Source organism: Alexandromys fortis, unplaced genomic scaffold (assembly GCF_014885135.2).
Source record: "Alexandromys fortis isolate MF-2015 unplaced genomic scaffold, M_Fortis_MF-2015_v1.1 scaffold_56, whole genome shotgun sequence".
NCBI lineage: Eukaryota > Metazoa > Chordata > Mammalia > Rodentia > Cricetidae > Alexandromys > Alexandromys fortis.
Window position 1 is genome coordinate 5,034,434 of NW_026067935.1, and position 22,124 is coordinate 5,056,557.

The following is a 22,124-nucleotide window of genomic DNA, read 5'->3' on the forward strand; positions in this document are numbered from 1 at the left end:
TTTTCAAAGAAATGTTGTGTGTGTGTGTGTGTATGTGTGTGTGTGTGTGTTGAGGAAGAGAGGGAGGGAGGGAGGGATGGAGGGAGAAACGGAGGGAGGGAAGGAAGGAGGGAGAGAGAAAGAAAGCATGCATGCGCAGTGCCCGCTGAGACCGAAAGAGGACATCAAATCCCCTGGTGCTGGAATTACAGATGTTTGTGAGCTGTTGCGAGGGTGCTGGGAACCCAACTCAGGTTCTCTGCAAGAGCAGTCAGTACTTTTAACCACTGTGCCTTCTCTCCCACCCCTTTACTAGATGTTTTAAATATGGGTTTTATTTATTCTGTATTATCATGTGTGCTTGGTTGGAGCTTTGGTCTGAAATGAGGTCTCATGCAGCCGAAACTGACCTAGTACTCCATGTAGGATAGCCCTGTGGAACATAGCATTTGAAGAAACTTGACTGTTCCCAGGCCATGGTCGCTTATATTTGGCTCCAGAATAAACTATCTTGTTCTCTTTGACCTTAAGGTCAAAACGGTGGTTTTGCACCAACACCTTAAACTTCTGACTCTCCAGAACCCACCTCCCGAGTGTGGGGCTGCAGACAGGCTTGCTGAGACGTGTGTGCTATCACTAGTTGGTGATGTGGTCCAGACATCATGAATGCCAGAGGTGCCCTCTGCCAACTGAGCCTCGGTCTCCAGCCTTGTACTGTACTTCCTTGCTAATGCACTTTCTCCTGTGAGCCAGGTTCACCCCACTTCGCAGAACCATGGTACAGGTTCTGAAGTCAGAGCCAGTAAACTTTGTAGGACCCTCGGTCACTGTTTTGTCCTCGTGAGCTCAGCCAACAAAAGAACATGGAAGCCCATCATTATCATACGGTTTCAAATGTAGCCATCTCAGCATGAGGTTATCCTGGTGGCTAGACACAGCACTATCAGGATAGCTCCGATAGATTTACTAGCCTCCAGGTTTTCAGGGGCATATGTCATTGGGAATGACATTTTTGAAAACTGTGACAATGGAAAGTGTTCCCTACCCCAAACCATCCAAGGTGACTCCCATCAGGGAAGGCACTTTGGACCATGTGAGATAAGGTTTCCCTGTAGCTTTGGAGCCTATCCTGGAACTAGCTCTTGCAGACCAGGCTGGCCTCGAACTCACAGAGATCCACCTGCCTCTGCCTCCCAAATGCTGGGATTAAAGGCATGCACCACCATGGTCCGGAGGCCTTTGCATTTTTAAAAGGGCTTGTTGGAACCAGTGAGATGGCTCAGGGGGTAAAGATGCAGGCTGCCAAGGCTGACTACTTGAGTTTGATCCCCAGGACCTACAGGGTGGAAAGAAAGAACCAACTCCTGCAAGGCATCCCCTGACCTCCATATGTGCACCAGGGCACATGCACACCTGTAATGAAAACAAGAAACCTAAAGGTGGGGACACCTGAGAAATGATCTCTGAAGTTGACCTCTAGCTGCCATACACACATGCAGGCACATGCAAGCACAATCCTACACACATGTATACCTATCTCTTGCACGTACACACACACATACACCCCAGAACATATAAGCTAGTAGGGGAAAAAACATGAGTTTTCCCTGCTCCACCTTTATCACCTTGACCATGTGATAGAAATAAAGAGCATTATCTACCCAATGGGAGGCTGTGTAGCCCACCCCTCTGCTCTCTGAAGACCTTCATCCCGATGCTCTCAGCTGAGGCAGAATTTATACTTCCCACCAGCACAAGGCAGCATTCATTCCTAAAATCCATATCAGTCTGCTGATAGGCATCAATAAGGCACTGCGTTGCTGGCAGTGAATCCCCTGAGTGTCTGGGGGAGACGTGAGAGTCTCGCTGTCTCCTGTTTAAGTCATCACCTTTCCCGTGCAGGAAGAGAGCTTGTCAGCCATTGGTTCCTAACGTCTTTGGTTTCCCTGTGGACATCTGAGATAGTTAAGAGAAAAGGGACACATTTTCATCTATAAAAGACAGTGCAACCTCTCAGGGTAAGCTTGGCAGAAGTCAATTTGAGGACAGCCCAGAGTAGAAGGGGGATTAAAAGCCTAGAGTCACTGTCACAAGCCTTTGCAGGGGCTGCATTCCCCGAGAAACTGGGGCACTCTCTTTAATGCAGTGGTCAGAGCTCCAAGGCCCAAGTCCCAGTTCTACTCCTACCTCAAAGTTGCCCTACATGGCTGCACATCAGTAGGGTGTGGAGTTTAACAGTCCAGCCCCAAGGGGTTTGAAGTACTGCAGGAATTGATAGTCATAAAGAGCCCGGGTGCACCATAAATGCTACTTCTTATCTCATGCAAAGTTGGTGCCTAAGAGGCTGGGGAGATGGCTCTATGGTAAAGTGTATGCATCGTAGGGCTGATCCCCTAGAAACCCACTTGGGTGTGCTGGTTAAAGAGGCTGGCCTCACTGTCAAGGGATGGATTTGATTAAGAAGCTTTAATGAATGAGGTGGGGGGGATGACCGAGGCTGACTCCCAACATACGATCTCTCTGCCACTGAATGCATGTGCACACACATGCATGAGAACCCACACACATGCAAAAACATGCAAACACACATATACACCATAAGCACACCACACACAAAATGAAAAAGAAGAAAAGGCCAGTGCCTAAGGCTCAGTTTGATGTCACAGTCCCCTAGAGAACGGTGGGTTGGGGTCCTTTCAGAACCCTCCTCCGAAGGACTCTTAAAGAGTCTCTGTCTTCCCCAAGCCATGATACCATGTAGCTTTCCCCACCAGAGCACATTAGGAATCTGTCCAGAGAACACTTGCACAGGCCAGTCATGGTGACAGGTGACCCAGATACACTGAGAAGAAAGGTTAGCAAGGTCCCCACTTCATCACACAGCCTTCGATCTAAGGGAAAAGTACTCACAAGGCCAATAAGCCAGCATTCTCCCACACCCTCCTGACATCAAACACAGACTTACGATCACATTTGCTTGTGTGCACTTTCAGGAGAGAAGCAGGGAGGAAAACAGCAGCTCTAAGGAAAGACCTGGCCATGCCGCAGTCCCTCAGGACCTCTCTGCTGTCTGTGGCAATGCCAAAACCTCATCCTTCCCCTTAGCGTTTACTGAGAGCGCTGAGTTTGCCAGGCACCCTGGAAGGTGCTGGGGCTGGGAGGTGACAATTGAGACATGTCTGTGGCCCTCAGGGAACTCATCTATCATTCCAAAAGAGATGTCAGATGGAACATTTTGTCCTAGATACTGTGAAATCATCAGAGTCAGAACAGATTTCGGCTGCAGCTGACACACAAAAAGCACCTGCCTCATTGATGATGCTGGAGAGAAGCTGACATTTGAGATGGCCGGTACCCCAGTTCCCTAAGAATTCCCTTGAGCACTCACGCTAACCCCACAGCATCCCGCACACATCTGCTTTAAACTAGCACCTCAGAGGTTGAAATCCTCCGATGAGGTGTGCTTGGCTAGCACAGCCATGCTATTATAGATACCACCTACATTCTGGAGAGTCCTTCTCCCCAAGAGGAGCAAGAAGATAAAGGGAGAGCAGCAACCTGCCTCTGTCTCTTGGGGTATTACTCCTAGATGTTTTTGCAGTTTGCACTTTCAACAAAATCTTAGAAGAACCTACTGCCCACCAGGTCTGCCTCCGGGGAGAAAAATCATCACTGAGTGAAACAGGATATCCTACCCTCCCACAGGGGCCACTGTAGCAAACTCAAAAACATGCTAGCCACTGACATGAGTCGTCATCTAGGTGCTGTCTGGGTCTGCACCAACTTCTGACTCTTCCCTCTATGACTTTCCATGACATTAGGACAGTGAAGGGTGAGCTATGCTTACTCCAAGACCTGACAAAAACTGCTATGGATTTAACAAAAGTCAGTAAAGCTCAGCAGAGAGACACTACCAAGGAAAAGCACTTCAGCTCTTTCCATTGTAAAGTCCCCAACAGATTCTCTAGTGACAGCAGGACAGGTCCAAAGTGAAGAGTCACATACCTGCCTCCGTGCGATGCCAAAGCGCAAACTTTTAAAGTTGACACTCCCTCGACTGTTGACTCCAATACAGACCCAATCTGTGCGCGCTGTTTAAGTCATTTATTTCTTTAAGACACCAGCAGCCCCCGCAGCAGAAGCACAGCGGATGCCACTTTCTTGCAGCCTCACGCTCAGCTAGCTTTCATGCACAGCCCAGGACCACTTGCCAAGGGAATGATGCCACCCACAGTGGGCTGGGCTTGATTAACACTTGATTGACAGTCATGCTTACAGGCCAACCTGATGAGGCAATTCCTCAATGAGACTCTTTTATCTGCTTCTAAGCTGGGTCCAGCTAGCAGTTAAAGCCAACTGTGATGGTGATGGTTAGCTTAGATAGCATCAATACATTGGTATAATACCTATAACATAATGTAAAGCCTATCAGGTTTTCATTTAAAGAGTTACCTTTCATGTACGTCAATCACTGCTCTGAAAAGTTGTTAGGAAAAAAATGGCAGAGGTTGACATTAGCCTTACCACATAACCCCTGTACCTAGATCCACCCCTACCTGGGACTGGATCTTACATGTGTGTGACCTGGTTGAACTCAGAAGTTTGTTCCAATTAATCTGAGTTTCTTGAGGATGCCAAAGCAAAGCTGATAGCTCCACCCACCATCTAGTTACACTCAGGTCAAGTGCCAAAAGGCATTTGGTTTTCTTCCTTCCCACTGAATGCCCAGAAAGCACATGCCTAAGAGACAATAAATATATCCATGCAAGTCATAGGCACCAGCTACCAGATCTTCCCAGGTCTCTGTCTACGGAAGGAGAGCAGCAGGTATTCAACTGCTAGAACGGGTGGGAAGGAAGTGCAGGTGCACAGGGAGAAGCTGGGAGGTGCGCAGGTTCGAGCTGGCCCACTCCAAGATTGCCCAGAAATATGCAGAAGTGGTTCCAGGATGCTTAGTTCTTAATTAGAGATGCCAAAGACAGAAAGGAACAAATGCTCTAATTGATATTGGAAGCGTAATGAAGTTGCCAGAACAAAAGGTTGAGAATACAGCAGTGTGTACACCCGGCCAACAAGAAATACATGACACATCTCCAACTAGAGATGCAACAATAAAAGTCCAAATTGCCAGCACAAAGAAGGACAGAATTAGGCAATAACAGCCAAACTGCCTGACAACTTATTCTTAGCTGCATGGCTCCTGGCAATGGGGGGAAGGAAGGAAATTCGTGCCCAGAAATAGACTAACAGCGGGGCTTTTTTTATATGGAATTTTTGTGTGAAGCATTGTGCATTGCAAGAGGGAAAGAAATGGCTTTAAATCTCTTTTGATTTTTTTTTCCTTCTCTCCATGTTCTTTCAAGTAAAATTCACATCAGTCTGAGGCAGGTGGATTTGGGTTTCTATGACTTGAAACAACAATGAAAATAATAGCTGCTCATGCCAGAATCCATCCTGGTTCTGTCAAATCCTCCCTCCCCGTCTGTCACACCTGGCCAGCTCCCACTGACTGAAGGGTGATGTCAACTCAAGTGTGTCTCCCTGAGGAGCCCACTCAGAACACACCTGCCTTCCATTTAATCTGCTCTGCAAGCCCAGCTACTTAGGGGGACTTTGATCGCACAAGCCTGCTGTGGGTGGCACACGCTGACCCAAGTAAAGCTGCTGCCGTGGGGCTCGCTGTCATTTCCCGTGGGGCTTCAGGGACCAGTTCCCCACACAGCTCAGCAAGCCAGAGAACATTTTATCCTTTTCTCTGACATTCACCTCCTCGCCTCTTCCCCTCCCACAGACCAGCTTCTTCAGAAGCAGGATCCTTCCCTGGGGTAGAGAAGTCTTTAAAATGTCAATGCCTTCTGATTAGCCTTTCAAGGTCGCATTATTATGAATCCACCTGATACCTGTAGGTTAGGGATGTAATTATGGCAGCCAAAAGTTACAGGAGCCCTCTTCAAGATCTGCATGAGCTTATATTTATCTCTCCCTGAGTGTGAGAAGCTGTCCACCATGGATGATGAGGAGTTTCACTGGTTCTATGCTACTGGATAGAACAGGCTGTGGTTTGAGTGAGAAAAGTCCCCCACAGGCTCCCATATTTGAATACTTTATCCCCAGCAGGTGGCGCTGTTTGAAGAGGTTGCAAACCTTTAGGAGGAGAAGACTTGCTGGAGGAAGTATGTCACTGGGGGTGGGCTTTAAGAATCTATAGATTCGCCTGACTTCCTGTCCTCTCTCTGCTTCCAAACTGTTGACGCAATGTGGCCAGCCAGCCTCACATTCCTGCTGCTATGCCTCCCTCGTAGCTATTGAACCAATCCCTCTGAAACGGTGAGCCAAAATAAAGCCTTTCTTCCTTACATTGTTTTTGTCATGGTGCCCTTTGCTTGCTTGTTTGTTCATCATGATGCTTTATCACAGCAACAGGAAAGAAACTATGACACTGCAACTACAGACATGTAATAAACACAAAACCACAACTCAGAAAGACAGATGCCCAATGATTACGTCATACTTAAGATATGGAAATAGCACTTCACGTCCATTCTCTCAAGACCTTTAAAGATACTCTTTAACAAAGAAAAAACAAAGCACACAGGGTTGCCTGAAAAGTAGGGCCTTTTCCCAAGTAATCCAGTATTAATCCTGAGAACCCGTGATTACACAGTACAACAGGGAATCAGGGCATCCAAGAGAAATATCCAAATCCTAGCCCCCACTGAGTGGGAGCTTGTTTTTTTGTTTTTGTTTTTGTTTTTGTTTTTTGTTTTTTTTGCAGATAGAGGCTTAAAAATCTCAATAAAGGGTCATCTCAAGTTAGGATGGCCCTAAAATTCAAATGACAAACCCTTGTATAAGAAAAGTCACACAGAAAAACAGTGGTGAGCTCATACAACAATGAAGACAGTAAGAGAAGCTATACAAGCCAAGGAATGTCAAGAGCCACCTTTCCTAGGACTTCTAGAGGAAGCAGGGTCCCCACCAACACATTTATTCCAGATCCTGTTCTCAATAACTCAGAATAAACACCAACATCTTTCAAGTACCTGGTTTAATAATAACTTTTTATAGCAGCTCTTGGAATTAATGCACTGGACAAAGTGTTGGTGTGAGAAGTCCTTCTGTCTATGTTTTGCTTTTATTGGTTAATGAATAAAGCTGTTTCAGTCAGTGGCTTAGCAGAATAGAGCTAGGTGGGAAAACTAAACCGAATGCTGGGAGAAAGAAGGTGGAGTCAATGAGAAGCCATGTAGCCACCACCAGGGAAAGACACCTCTGCTGGAGCCCACTGAAACTTTGCCAGTAGGTCACAACCTCATGGTGATGCACAGATTAATGGAAATAGGTTAGTTTACGATATAAGAGCAAGCTAGTAATATGCTTAAGTTATTGGCCTAACAGTATTGCAAATAATATAGTTTCCTTTTTTTTTTTTTTTTTGGTTTTTTTCGAGACAGGGTTTCTCTGTGGCTTTGGAGCCTGTCCTGGCACTAGCTCTGTAGACCAGGCTGGTCTCGAACTCACAGAGATCCGCCTACCTCTGCCTCCCGAGTGCTGGGATTAAAGGCGTGCGCCACCATCGCCCGGCTCAAATAATATAGTTTCCATGTGATCATTTCAAGTCAGGGCTGTTGGGAAACTAACTAACAAGTGGCCTCTGCCAACAAAGGGTATTGAAGATTCATTGACAATCCTGAGATGGCTTGTCTGGGTGACCCCCATATTGTGAGAACAAATGTCTACTCATCTCAGATATGGAACTAAAAATAGACCGAAGTCCAACTAGGTGAACCAATAAATTTTATTGGGGTTACTTACAGGAATATGGGTGAGAGAGCACTTACAGGAGCAAAAATGACTCAAAGACAGTTGGATCACCAAAGCCCACTCCAGCATGGGTAACAGCTCAGTAAAGTTGAGAATCTGGAACTCACTGTGCAGCCTGCAGGCAGCTCAGTGAAACGAAGAGTGTTTTTTCCTGGTGGTTCAGTTGATCTGAGCCTCTTCTAAGCATCTCTATTGGTCTGTGATGATCTCTCAGTTGTATTTACTGCCAATATACTGTTGGGAGGGAGGGGCCTAGTGAATCTGGTCAGGTCCAGAGACTTCCTATAGCTACTTTGAGTTGTTTACTTGCTATCTTAAGGAGTTTCCCTGCAGGATAGAGCCTACCAACCAACACTCCATGTTGGCATTAAAGACCTTTATAAGGGGAGGTGGAAGGGTCAGAGTCAGAGAAGCAATTCAGAGAAGGTGCAATTATGGACTCAGACAGGAGAGGAAAAGGAGAGGGAGAGGGAGTAGGAGGGCACTACCCTGTAGGCTTTCAAAATGGAGGAGGGGACCTGAGCTAAGAAGGTGGGTGACTTTTAGGTCTAAAAGAACTAGGGATGGATTCTACCAACATCTTCCAGAAGGAACACAGCCCTGCCAATATCCTTTAGATTCCTGCCTATAGAATAAGACAACAAATTTATATTTTAAGCCACTGTTACAGTTACCATAGAAATGGATATGATGTTATAACCCTAACACCCCTTCAGGTGTGGCTATGGGTTTAGTGTGGCTAAACTGCTGAGAACGTTAATTCCCTATTAGCACTCTTCAGGGCTCGGTACCCTTAACTATAAGCAACCCACTTGTGCCCCTTGAAGAGCACTGATAGACCTTCCCCTTGTGCCTGGAGCAGGAGCAGTCTGTCAGCCAAGCTGCCCCTTTTCCCAACACTCCATAGTCACTAAGGAACCTGTGCTCTGGCTGCAGAGATCAGTCCAGCCAGTGCTGTTGCCAGAATCACTGCTCCCGTCTCGGCCACAAAATCTCCAAGCAGCTAGTACAAGCTTTGGGAGCTTCTCCTCTGAGAGAGCCAAGCCACAGTGTGCCACAGATGACCTGGTTACCTGGAGTTATCCTCACCCTGGACAGGAGGAGGCATGTCTCCCTAGAGTCTCAGCAACAAGGCTCGCTGATGTAACATAAGGCTTATGAATGGCCCTTGGGGAAGCCTTATAACTAACAGAGTTGGGAGCTAATGCATCTGCCAGGCTGTGATGCCAATCTACACAGGCATATCTGCCTCTCTTCTGATGATATGAGCAGGATGCCAATTGGTTTGGGAAGCATCTCACCTGGGGTTGCAATACCAGGGCCTCAAAGGCTCCTCTCTGCTGGTCTTCTGCCCCAGAGTGGTCTCTGTCTCTGGTACAGTGGGATGAAGCACTTGCAGGAAGAACAGACAAATACCTAGAGCATCCAGCTTGAGGGCTACCAGACATGGCCACAACTACAATGGCAACAACAAGGAAGCAGACGAAGAACTCTGAGCATCCCTGGAAGCTGAAGACCCAATACCAAAGCTAAGGGGTGTAACACCAGGAGGAGTGGCAGAGTTCCAGAGAGCAAATTAAGATAGAGTCTCAAAGAAGCTAAGACTGCAAAAGATGGCTTTCATAATCAGAAAGTAGAGAAGCTGAGCCTATGCAAAATAAGAGGCTGTGAGGAGACAAAGGTGGTCACTGAGCCACGAAGAACCCCAAGTCCCAATCCCAAGAGGAGACTGAGAGCATTTCCAAAGGTTAATGAGCCACAGATCCTGACAGTCAGAGCTCAGGAGCTGGAATTCCATTCCAAACCCCAAGTAATGAATCTCTGCCTTGAGCATCTACAACAATGAGCCTTCTGCTTTGAGCATCTACCACAATGGATCACTGCCTTGAGCATCTACACTTGCATCTCTGCCTTGAGCATCTTCAGCCATGCATCTCTACATTGAGCATCTATAGCAATGAGCCTCTGGCTTTAAAAGCAACATACTACTGGGATAGACCAAGCATTGCATGTTTCCTTTGGATGTACACTTTTATGTAATCACCCCCAAATTCGATAGTGAGACCTAAGCACAAACAGATTTCACAGTGGGGGGCCCATTCCTGGGATACTTCAGTAGCCCTCTGGAGACATCCACCAGGAGACATGAAGAGAGGAAGCAAAGGCATTATTCACCTTTGAATGTCACTCATCCAGATCTCTCCAATACTCTCTTTAAAGTTATACCATGCCCTTTCCTGCTCCAGAAAATTTGCTCATAGCCCAATATTTTTTAATCAATTGTCTTGTTCTTCAGACATGGCTCAGTCAGTAAAGTACGTTCCACACAAGTATGGGAACATGAATTTGATCCCTTAGAACCTGTGTAAAAACCTGGGCATTACAGGCATGCACCCATTGTCACTCAGTGCTGAGGAGACAGCGGCACCTGGATCTCTGGGATCCACTGGTCAGTCAAGCTGAATTGGCCAGCTCCAGGTTCAAAGAGATGGTGTGTCTTAAACATGACAGAGAGTAACTGAGGAAGACATCCAGTGTTAGCTCTGGCCTCTGCATGCATGCATACATATGTGCACACACAGTAACACTCACTTTTTTTAAAAAAAAAAAAAAAAAACAGCTGTCTTCTGAACTTCTAAATGTGCACATTTCTCTGGAGGAGCTTTGAGCTTTATTTTGACTACTCTTTGGCATGCCTCACACAATAACATTAGAAGAGATTTCTCTGTAAGAACCCTGTCCACTATCTCATTTGGCCTCCTGTGTCCTCCCCCTCTCTTCATAAGAGATAAGGAAGCTAGGCTCAGAGTAGTTACACAGTCTAACCAAGGTCAAACAGCAAGGAAGGATGGAACCAGGATCTGAACGCATAACCAATGTCTAAAATCTTAGCCAAGGAACTCACCGCACTACCATCCTTTGCTCTCTACTGATAATGGCTCCTGTAACTGTCACTCTGAGGACCTGAAAGGCAAGCGCACACTGCATCTCCCCCACATTGGCTCTTGACAGATGTGAAGAGCGTTATGATGGCCCCCTCTCCACTGGTGCAATGGCACCTTCCTCCTCTGCACCTCACGGCCCAGCTGGCCTCCCACCTCCTCCAGTCTTTTCTCCTGTGATTTGATTTCCAGAATCCTCCATCCCCTCGCATCCTTCCTCAATCACACTTTTCCCACTGCCCCTTTCAGATTTTCCAAAGACAGACTTTGCCGCCAGAGTGATGGCATGAACTGTAGTGTGTGTTGCATTGTTTTATAAAAGAGGGGGCCCGAATAAAAAAACTCTCTACTTTCCTCCAACATCTAAACCAGAAAATCAGCACGTAAGTGTGACATCCCCGCAGCCCCCACAAGGAGTTGAAATGGGGTGGTGTAGATTGCAGTGAGCAGGATTGACCTTCCACAGAAAGGACAGTCTCTGCTCGACTTCAGAAAAGACTCACAGGAAGCGATGTAGACCTGTGGCCATTCCGCCTTGGGGTTTTCAAGGGCTAGAAATACAGATTTCTACATGAATTTGCCAAGTTTTTCATAATGGTGTGATGGCTATTCTTAGTTGTCAAACTGACTACATCTAGCATTAACTAAAACCTTAATGACTGGGCATACCTGTGAGGGGATCTTTCTTAATTAAAATTTTGAAGTGGTAAGAAACACTCCTAACCTGAATCTCTGAGATAGGACTCTTTTGAGGTGGGAAGAGGCACCTTTCATCTGGACCGCACCTTCTGCTGGCAGCCTATATAAAGGAAATGGAAGAAGGAATCGCTTTCTCTGCCTGTTTGCTCTTACCAGCAAGTCCATTCCCTCACTGGCATTAGCATACCTCTTTGGGATTCTGGTGTGCACTGAAGACTAGCTGAGACACCCAGACTTCGGGACTGAACACCTACTGGATTCTTGGACTTCCCATTCATTGTGGGATTAGCTAGGCCACAACCTATAAGCCATTTTGTTAAATCCCCTTTCTATATAGAGAGAGTCATTCTATAAGTTCCGTTACTCTAGAGAACCCTGAAGAATAGAAATTGTACTATATTAAATAATAATAAGTAACACATGGGCCAGGGAGATGGCTCAGTGGGCAAAAACACTTGCCATTAAAGTGTAAGGAGCTGCGACTGAATTCTCAGAAATCTACTTAAAAGCAGGATGGGTACAAGTATCTGCAACCCCTGTGCTCTTGACAGGAGGAGGGGGGAGGAGACAGGAGACTCCTTGGAAGCTAGCTAGCCAACTAGCCTTGAATAAGCAACAAAAACAGCAGAGACCCTGTCTCAAACAAACTAGAAGGCAAGAACTGACATCCAGGATTGTCCTCTGATCTCCATATGTCCACACGCCTACTGTGGTACATGCCCATCTGCACTCACACACACAAAGGAAAGAAACAACTTCCATGTGTATGAGTACACACACACACACACACACACCCCACATCTCTATACCCCTCTGGGCCAAGCCTGGCCCTATGGCTGCCTCTCTTTGCTCTGTAGTCAACTACAGATCCATTCTTATACACTGGTTAGACCACCTGTAGACATCAACCCTGGCAGCTAGCAGACTTTTTGGATCTAGCCACTAATAATAAAGGTCAGGGCTTCCTACAGACAGACAGAGACACATACAGACATACCGATACACACAGAGACACATGTAGACAGACACAGAAGGACAAACACACAGGTAGACAGACACATACAGACAGACACACAGTCACACAAACACATATAGATACACAGAGACACATAAAACACACACAGTCACAACTCTAAGGCTTGTCTCCTGTTTTCTTTACTATGTGTTCGTTCCTCCACTCTCACCAGATTCAGAGAGCATCTGGCCCCTTTTCCAGCTGTTCGCACCTGTTCTCCAAAAGTCACAAGATCCCCAGGTCACAGAAGTGAGCCTGTTTGTCTCCGTAATGCTCATTTCGCCTAAATCAACACTTGATTCGCTCCTCTAAGTCCCAGGCCCGACGTGTAGAAATGGCCGGGCAACAACGGATCCACGGTGGTGCTCATGACTATGTCGGTGTTGAGGCAACCCCTGGGGTGACACTGGCGCCGATGCACGGCCCTGTGGGAAATTCCCCCATCCTCCAGTCGCAGCAAATGTATTACAAATACAGACAGAGAAAGCATAGCAGATGCATCCGAGCCACTTCATTAAATCCCAGGGTCGCCAGCAAAGCCTGTCTGGACACAGCCCCGGGCTTCGTGATCTGACAACTCACTCTATTTGGCTCCTCTAAAGAGTGGACCTTCTTCATGAGGCTCGCACAAGACAGCCAAGATAAAAAAACAAATTCATCTTCCAAAATATCATATCCTTCAGGAAGGACAGAGAGAGCTTTTAGCTCATTTTTTGAGCATGGGAACAGGGATGCACATGACAGCAATGGGATTCACAATTTTGGACTCCCTTCTCCGAGGCGGAATTCTCTAGAGCAAGAGAATAAGGACTCCATCCTGCAGGGCTCCACAAGGCTCCAGGGAGAGACCCAGTCTCAGGAGAAACAGAGCAAGTCATTTGTTTGAGTCCATGTCAGTATAAACATTCAGACACCACCTCCCTAAGCCACCGTCAATGTCTCCTTTTTCTTGAATGATGTGGAGACAGAGAAATAAATGTACTGGGCTGGGAACAGGCTAAGTTGGTAAAGTACTTAACAGGTATGAGGACCTGAGTTCAGATCCCCAACACCAACATGAATGATTAGGTGTGTGCTTGTGATTCGAGGAATTAGAGACAGGAGGGTTCCCTAGGGCTCGCTGGCCAGCTGGTCTAGCAAAATCAGTAAGCATCTGGTTCAATGAGAGAACCTGTCTCAAAAATAAGGTGGAGTGTGTGTGTGTGTGTGTGTCTGTGTGTGTGTGTGTCTGTGTATGTACATTTGCATTGTCAGTCTGTCTCATACGTACCTACCTCCTGGAATGTAATATGGAAGGCCTTGATTAGTTTAATCTGGCTTGCCCACAGAACACAAAGATTGCCAGGAGTCCTAAGGCAAGGCCATATTGTAGGTTTTAAACCAGCCTGCTTTTGTCTTTGGGAACAATTCATGGCCCATGGCCAGGAAACGAACTATGTCACACTGGAGGCTCCTGCAGATTCCTGATCAATGAGACTTTATGGATCCAACACCCTCCTTTATCAGACATACTCTAAACCAAACCCCGGCCTCTGCAGGCCACACAGAGAAAGCACCAACCTTTTCTAGGCATTCCCTTGCTAGCCACCAGGAAGGGGCTAAGACTGACACCAAGGGCTGGCAAAGTGGCTCGGCAGATCAAGACACCTGCCTCTAAGCTTCACGACCCGAGTTCAAGCCAGGGACCCACAGAGTGGAAGGAGGGGAATGAGTCCAGAAAGTTGTCCTCTGACCTCCACACGCATGTGTGCATCTGCTTGTACGTGCACACGTTAAAAAATTAAATTAATCAATGTAAGTTGGAAAAACCAAAGGCCAGGTCTTCTTTCACCTCTGAACAGAAGCAGACATGATGTAAAGGGCAGACTCTTTGGATGCATTCGAGTTTCCTACACTATCTGAGCAGACTGGAACTGGGAGCTCTCTGGGAGATTCTATGATCTCTGCTGCCAAGAGCAATGAGCAACCACTGTGCTAAAAAGGTGGGGGGGGGACAACAGAAATACCAATCTTAAAGCTTCCTCACAGACAGCAAGGACAATGAAACTCCCAGCAGATTCTGAAAGAATTTGGAGCCAAAATATTCACTGATCAGTAATGAAGAGAATCAGGCATGTCCAGATTTCTCAACTGCAAGCTGTGTGTCCCTTTGGTAGTATTCAAATTAAGCCAGGAGGTGCATGATGAGGTTTTTTTATTATTATTTTAATAGTCATTTACTTTAATGTATATTAACAAAATTTTAACACATCAAGCGCGTGGGTTTTATTATCTTATAATGACCCTAAATTAGTTTTTAAGCCTGAGAAAAGGAGGCTTTTATGGGCACCAGACTTCAGCCAGCTGAGGCAGACAGCTGCTGCAGGAAAGCAGGGCACGTGAAGAAAATATACTCGGTAAATAACCCAACCGGGCATAGCCAGTTGGTAAAAACAGCAACGATGTATGGATTGCCAGAGTAAAGAAAGCAGCCTGCTTATGAGAAAGACGGAGAGGAGAAAGAAGAGGGAGAGGGGGACAAGGGATCATCACTTGAGACCAAGAACGAGAGAAGGAAACAGCAGCTTCCTTCTCCTCCTCTGTGAGGTCATCTCCCTCCCTTCAAATGAAGGACATTCAGACAGAACATGCAGGAGATGAGAGAGAGAGAGAGAGAGAGAGAGAGAGAGAGAGAGAGAGAGAGAGAGAGAGAGAGACAGAGAGACAGAGAGAGACAGAGAGAGAGAGAGAGAGAGAGAGACAGAGAGAGAGAGAGAGAGAACATGCTGGAGGTGAAAACATTCTGGAGGTGAAGAGAGAGCAAATGAAACACGTCAGCATGTGCGTTCCTCTGGTACCTTCACGACATCTTCATCGGCCGACCTGCATTCCACAGACTCCAACACATCCACCACAGATCCATCTTCTTGAACCCCCACGACCTTGACGGGAACTGAGACAGGCTTTCCAGTGAGGATGGCGGTGTTCAAAACTTCTGTGTCCTGAGCGAGAGAGCAAAGGGTACAGGTGAGCAAACAGGTGACAAGAGTGAGGAGGGGAGGGAGGGCGACCGAGCAAGCCGCCCACCACCTGGACTCCTGTTAGGACTACGAAATCCCCAGCAGGCTCAAATGCTTGAACATTTGGTTAGGCCCTGTTAGAATATGGGCCTGCCCCTGAAAGGCAGCGGTCATTCTTGGACTGGAGAGATGTCTCAGTAGTTGAGGTCACTGCCTGGTCTTCCAGGGGACTGGGCTTCAATTCTAGCACCCATACAACCATCTGTAACTCCAGTTCTAGAAGATCCCACATGCTGGCCTCCACAAGCACTGCATGCACATGGTGTACATACAAACATGCAGATAAGACACTCATACACATAGAAAGAAATTTTAATTTATATTAAAAATAGTAGTCACTCTTTTTTTTTTTTTAACAAACTAGCAGGGAACTTTATTCAAAAGCAAAACGCTCTTACAGAACCAAAAGAAATACATTGTCAAGAGCCATAGTGGACCATAAGAATCAACATGCACTTGAGTGCCCAAATTATTGTCTTAGATTTCCTTTTATGGGATGCAAAGAGAGAAGGAATTTAGTTAATAGAAGGTATAGTTTGAGTGGCTCTCTATTTCAAATTATTAGTTCTCTTTTTTTGTTTTTGTTTTCTTCTGTTTTTTGTTTGTTTGTTTTTTGAGTCAGGGATTCTGTTTAGCTTTGGAGCCTGTCCTGGAACTCACTTACTCAGTAGATCAGGCTGGCCTTGAACTCATAGAGTGCTGGGATTAAAGACGCGCGGCGACGGCACCACCTGAGCACTCAGTCACTCTTAAGAGGCCAAATCCTATAGTGAAGATCAAGCCACACCCCTGCTTACAGCTCTTCTCTGAGACAGAGTTAAGAAGCTGCCTCTGTCTCTCTGTGTTTATCTCTCTGTCTCTCTCTCTTTCTCTGTGTCTGTTTGTCTCTCACAAGGCCCTCTCCAGGTTTTAAAGGAAGCATCCCCTTCCCTTTATGGCTCTTGTCATGCTCATATGCCACGTATACCATATAGTTCGTTCTGCTCTCCTTCCCACCCCCAGGGCTGATTGTGGTCCTGAGGCCCCTTTCACCTAATGCACCACACTCCTGATGAACAGGCTTCCTTTCCCGTATCTTCCATAGCTGCCCCATCATATCTAACAGCCAGCAGCAGTGGGCACTGTTTGAGACATTATGGAGCCGTTAGTAGGTAGAGTTACTAAAAGAAGATGGGTCCCTGGAGGATGGAAGATTCCAGAAAGTTGGGTGGGGTTCTGCCTCACACTGAAGATAATTAAGCCGCCCAACAGCTAAACTCTCCTTAGTCCCCAGTGGCAGGGGCACTGTCCTCCCTTCTCATCTTGCAGACATGACTGCCACTTGGCACAAGAATTATCTTCAATATTAATTAATTAGCACTGTACATCTGCAGTTATGTGGATTGGGAGGATTTTTTTGGAGGCGTTTGGAGGGTGTGTGTGTGTGTGTGTGTGTAGACCAGAGGACAACTCCAGGGATCATTCCTCAGAAACCACTTGCCATGCTTATTAAATAGCATCATTCACTGGGACCCAGGACTCTCTGAATAGATGAGGCTGTCTGACCAGTCAATCCCAGAGCCCCCCTGTCTCTGCCTCCCCAGCACACACCACCACCTTGGCGAGCTTTTAATAGGCTCTCTGGAGACTGAACTCAGGACCGCACACCTTGAGGTACATTATCACTGAGCAAACCTCTCTCTTCAGCATCTTAGTCTCCGCTTGAGATTCACTCGGAAAGTGATTGCTCATTTTGGGGGACTTCACAGCACAGTGATCACAGACTTCCTAGGGGGTTCAAATTAAGAAAACAGTGGCACAAAGGACCAGAGAAAACTGGCTACAAGTAAGCACCTGCCTACCCCAGCTGCCACCAGAACCTTCCTGTCCCTCACCTTCCAGTTCTCCCTGAGACTGTCCTCCAAATCCAGACGTGTGTGGCTTTTCCTCTCTTGCTCTGGCAAACTGTTGGGACACTGTGGGTTCTATCTTCCTCACTTAGCTAGATCAGTCCATCACATGATGTACTGGTTCTGTTAGAGTTGATCCCACCTGACCCTACTAGGCTTCATGAAAAGACACATGGCCCTAAAACAGCCAAAGAAAATATCCTAACATTGTGTCCACAGTGAAGCCAGTAGAAAAATCGCAAACAAGACCAGGTCCTGGTCAAGTTTTCTTGATTCCTCAATCCAGCCCCATCGGAAGGTCACTCGCTGTCTTTTGATGCTTAGATAAATTTCTGCTTTAACTAAAGTTCAGCTTTCCCTAAAGCCAGTTTGAACTGGGTTTTATCACTTGCAACCAAAAAGTCTTGTGTGAGACTAGGCAAGAGGGTGGGCTCTAGAGAAAGAAGCCAGCTCATGCATCAGTCTGTGCCCTGGGGAAGCCCTCGGAGGAGACACGGATGCATCTCCCAGACTGAGTTTCAAGTGTGCAGGCACAGACTTCCTAGAGCAAATCAAGGCTGACCCTGACTTCCAACCCTGGCGTGTGCAGCTCAGTGCCTGTGTTTCCACGTTTCGACTCTTCCATGAGAGGCTTAGATTTTTGCACCTTCCTCCCGCATCATCCGTGGACAGCCTCTCAATACTTCGGATGGCTATCGCTCCCATCCCTCAGCATACTGAAAAAGAAATTGCCACGTCCAACATCACAGCAACGTCATCCACTGCCAAAGATACAAGGCAAGCATCTGTTGAGAGACATGACGCCTCGGCTCCTGATCTCGGAAGGGCCAGACTCCACACGAAAGTGTGCAGACAGCCTTTCAGAAGTGCATTTCCATCAACGTTCAACTGAACGGCATCACAGAAGACGGCAGAGGAAGATGTGTAGAAGATTCCCTGCCCTGTGAAAGCAACAAAAGAGCTGACAAATACCATTGAAAACAACTATTCCAAATGCATATGGGGCGGGGACACCGTTTACTCAAGAAACGCAGAATCTTGGCTTTTTAAGCAAAAGGAAACCAGAGAACTCAGTGGCATTTTGCCCCAAGCTTCTCTCCTCCTCTACAGGGCTGCAATGGTCTTGAACACTGGCATCTCACTGATGTGGGAAGGTCATATTTCTATCTGTTGCTTTCATTGGTCAATTAAAGAAAACTGCTTGGCCCTGATAGGTAGAAAATTAGGTAGGTGGAGTAAACAGAACAGAATGCTGGGAGGAAAAGGAAGTGAGCTCAGACTCGATAGCTCTGCTCTCTGAGGCAGACGCTCGATGAAGCAAGCTGCCAGGTCAGACATGCTGAATCTTTCCCAGTAAGACCGGTGCTACACAGTTTATTAGAGATGGGTTGATCAGGATATCAGAATTAGCCATTAAGGGCTAAAGCTAATGGGCCAAGCAGTGTTTAAATGAATACAGTTTGTGTGTTGTTATTTCGGGGCATAAGCTAGCAGGCAGCTGGGGTGCTGGGGACACAGCCCCGCCGCTCCTATCACTACATCTCACCTTCACATAAAAGCCTGCAGTGTAGACAATGCTTGAGGGTGCAGCTGGAAACCTTCTGAAACCTCAAGTCACTGGGGGTTCTGCCTGCCGAGCTATGTGTGACCTGAGTCCGGGCTCACCCAGTGGCAAAGCCTTCTACTCAGAGATGTTTGTCAAGCAGAATTATGGGTAATTGTTTATTCCCAGAGCTGTTGGAGGCCAGGGACAACAGACAACACTTGATCAAAAATCTTATGGGGAAAACACAGGGAGTGAGAGAATGGTGGGAGCTTTAAAGGGCTATGACTGAATCCTGGGAAATGACAGATAGGAAAAGTGACAGGCACATAGGGAGATTGTAGATACGATAGATAGATAGATAGATAGATAGATAGATAGATAGATAGATAGATAGAATTATAGAAAGAAACAACAGTTAATAGAATGATAGATATATAGACAGATACACAGACAGATACACAGATTGATACATCAATAGAATAATAGAAACATAAGTAGATGAAACATATACAGTAGTAGAACTATAGATAGATCACAGATACAGAGATAAATACATAGACAGACCAATAGATACATAAATAAACATAATAGGTTGACAGAGAGATACATAGAAGTTTAGATAGATAGATAGATAGATAGATAGATAGATAGATAGATAGATAGATAGATAGATAACAGAGCAACAAATGAATACATAAATGACAGATAAATGATAGAGATATGATAAATAAATGCTTGATGGTCCATATATAGATGATTAATAGATATGTGGTGGTTTGAATGAAAATGGCCCTCTATCAGCTCATGGGAAGTGACATTATTGGGAGGTGGGTCCTTGTTGGAGAAAGTGTGTCACCAGAGATAGCCTTTGAGGTTTCAGAAGCTCAGCCTAGGCCCAGTGGCTCATTCTTCCTTCCTGTTGCCTGAGGATCTGGATGGAGAACTCTCGCCCTTCTCCAGCACCATGTCTGCCTGTACTCTGGCATAATTCTGCCATGATAATGGACTAAACCTCTGGACTGTAAGACAGCTCCCAACTAAATGCTTTCCTTTACAAGAGTTACAGTGGTCATGGTCATGATGTCTCTTTACAGCAATAGAAACCCTAACTAAGACAAGATAGATAGATAGATAGATAGATAGATAGATAGATAGATAGATAGATAGATAGATAGATAGATAGATAGGGACAGATAGACAAGTAGTAGATAATAGGTAAACAGATGGTGGATGGATGGATGGATGGATGGATGGATGGATGGATGGATGGATGGATAAAGAGAGAGAGTGAAAGAGAGAGATGACATCAATAGATAAATAGAAAGATAATTAATAATGATTGAAGGTCTCCTGGCTTCCAGGCCTCAGGAAGAGTCCCACAGCTGCCCTGCACTTGACATGCAGCATGAGCAATGCACCTCCAATGCACAATGCTACTAACAGTAGCTGCAAGTAACTTCCTGACGTACTGACTATAACCTCTCAGAGTAAAGATTCAAACTCACTGCAAACACACACACGCGCACTGAGCCCTGGTTAGATTTTTGTCTTCCACAGCCTAGCAGGTGATTTAGCCACCAAAACTACATCAGGGTACTGGGGAATGAGAGCCACAGCTCTTACCACTAGAAAAGTGAATCTTAAAATGGAAAAGAGATGCAGCGAGAACTCTGAGCACAAAGTAGATCGGGGAGAACGAGTGAGAGAACTCATGTGCAGAGCTGTATGTGTTTATGTGTATACAGTTGGGAGTGTATATGTGTGTATACATAAGGCTTTTCCTCACTTCAGTTCTCTGAGAGGCCGTGGATGCAAACATCAGACTCATTCAGTATTTATCACGCCAAGTGCTGAGGTTTAAGTTCTACATACCATTCCCTGAATAAGAAGATAACAGGGCTCCGTGGAGAAATGGTGTATTGATAGGCAGAGGGAAGCAAAGAGCAGAAGCCTAAAATACCTCATGCAGCCAGGAGGTAACTAAGTTCTCAAACAACAGAAATGTCAAAAGGGACACAGGAGACGGCATGAAGGGTTGTCCGTTGCCGACCAGGGACAATTTAACATCCCAGTAAACAATCATAGCAGCCAATTATAATCTATGGAAGAAAATGAGTTTCTGAATCCACACCGCTAGGATTAAACAAACAGCGGAGAAGGAAACTGGGTCCTTGGGGTGGCATTCCGACTCAAAAATGCAAAGGAATCATGAAATTAGAACCCCGCCACCTGGCAGCCGCCATTTATGCCTTAATTGTCTCGGGTAAGAATCATTAATGCATTCCACGGCTGACTGGAAGTCTAAGAAACTGGCTATTTGCAGTGTCAGTGTCTTGGTGCAGGAGAAGTAACAATTTCCAAATGAAGCAACTGCGGCTCATCCTAATGATCAAAGATGCCGTCACTTGTGAAGGAATAGCCTGGATCTTGAAAAGGACACAGCGACACTTTGGAAGTAGAGACTGAACTCGGAACAAGGACGTGAAATAAACCCAGCCAGGAGGTGTTCAACAGAGAGAGTGGACTGTATAAGTGTGTCACAGTCTGAACCATAAAGGATGGGAAAGTGTTATGGATTAAGGACAGGACACATGCAGCGTCCTGGACTAGGACCTCAGACTGGAAAAAAAATAATTTGGCTGCAATGGACACAAGCGGACAAATGGTAAAATGTGGGGAAAGCTTGGGGATGAGATAAATGTGCATAGAAATGTTTCTGTGCACTCAAGAACTCCAGGGAAACCCTGTGGATGAGTTGTTAGGATAAAATACCTGGCAGAAAGCGAGCTGGGGGAAAGGGGTTTGCTTTGGCTCACAGTACTAGAAGGGAAAGCATGGTGCTGGGCAAGTTAGGCAGGCCTGGCAGTCAGAAAGCAGAGGGAAAGAAGGAAGTGGGACCAGTATGAAAACCCTTAATGTGCACCCTAGTGATGTACTTCCTCCAGCAAGGCTTCACCTCCCAAAGGTTCCATAACCTCGCCAAACAGCGCCATCTACTGGGGACCATGGTTCAAACATAAAAGCCTGTGGGGGATAATTCTCATTCAAACCACCACAACCTCTTTAAAGGGCCATTGTGTATGTAACTCACTCTCAAGCAGCTCAAAATAAAGTGTTCAGTTGGGTGGGATCGTGCAGGCCTTTAATCCCAGCACCCAGGAAGCAAAGGCA

General features: G+C 46.2%; 1 protein-coding gene across 1 annotated transcript in view; it reads right to left on the reverse strand.

The window, feature by feature from the left end:
- Nucleotides 1-22,124, reverse strand: part of Tmem132b (transmembrane protein 132B) — a 276,790-nt gene that overhangs the window by 27,081 nt on the left and 227,585 nt on the right. Inside the window, exon 5 of the mRNA XM_050146649.1 lies at nt 15,297-15,440. Within this exon, the coding sequence (XP_050002606.1) occupies nt 15,297-15,440 (144 nt within the window). The remainder of the gene's footprint in view (nt 1-15,296; nt 15,441-22,124) is intronic.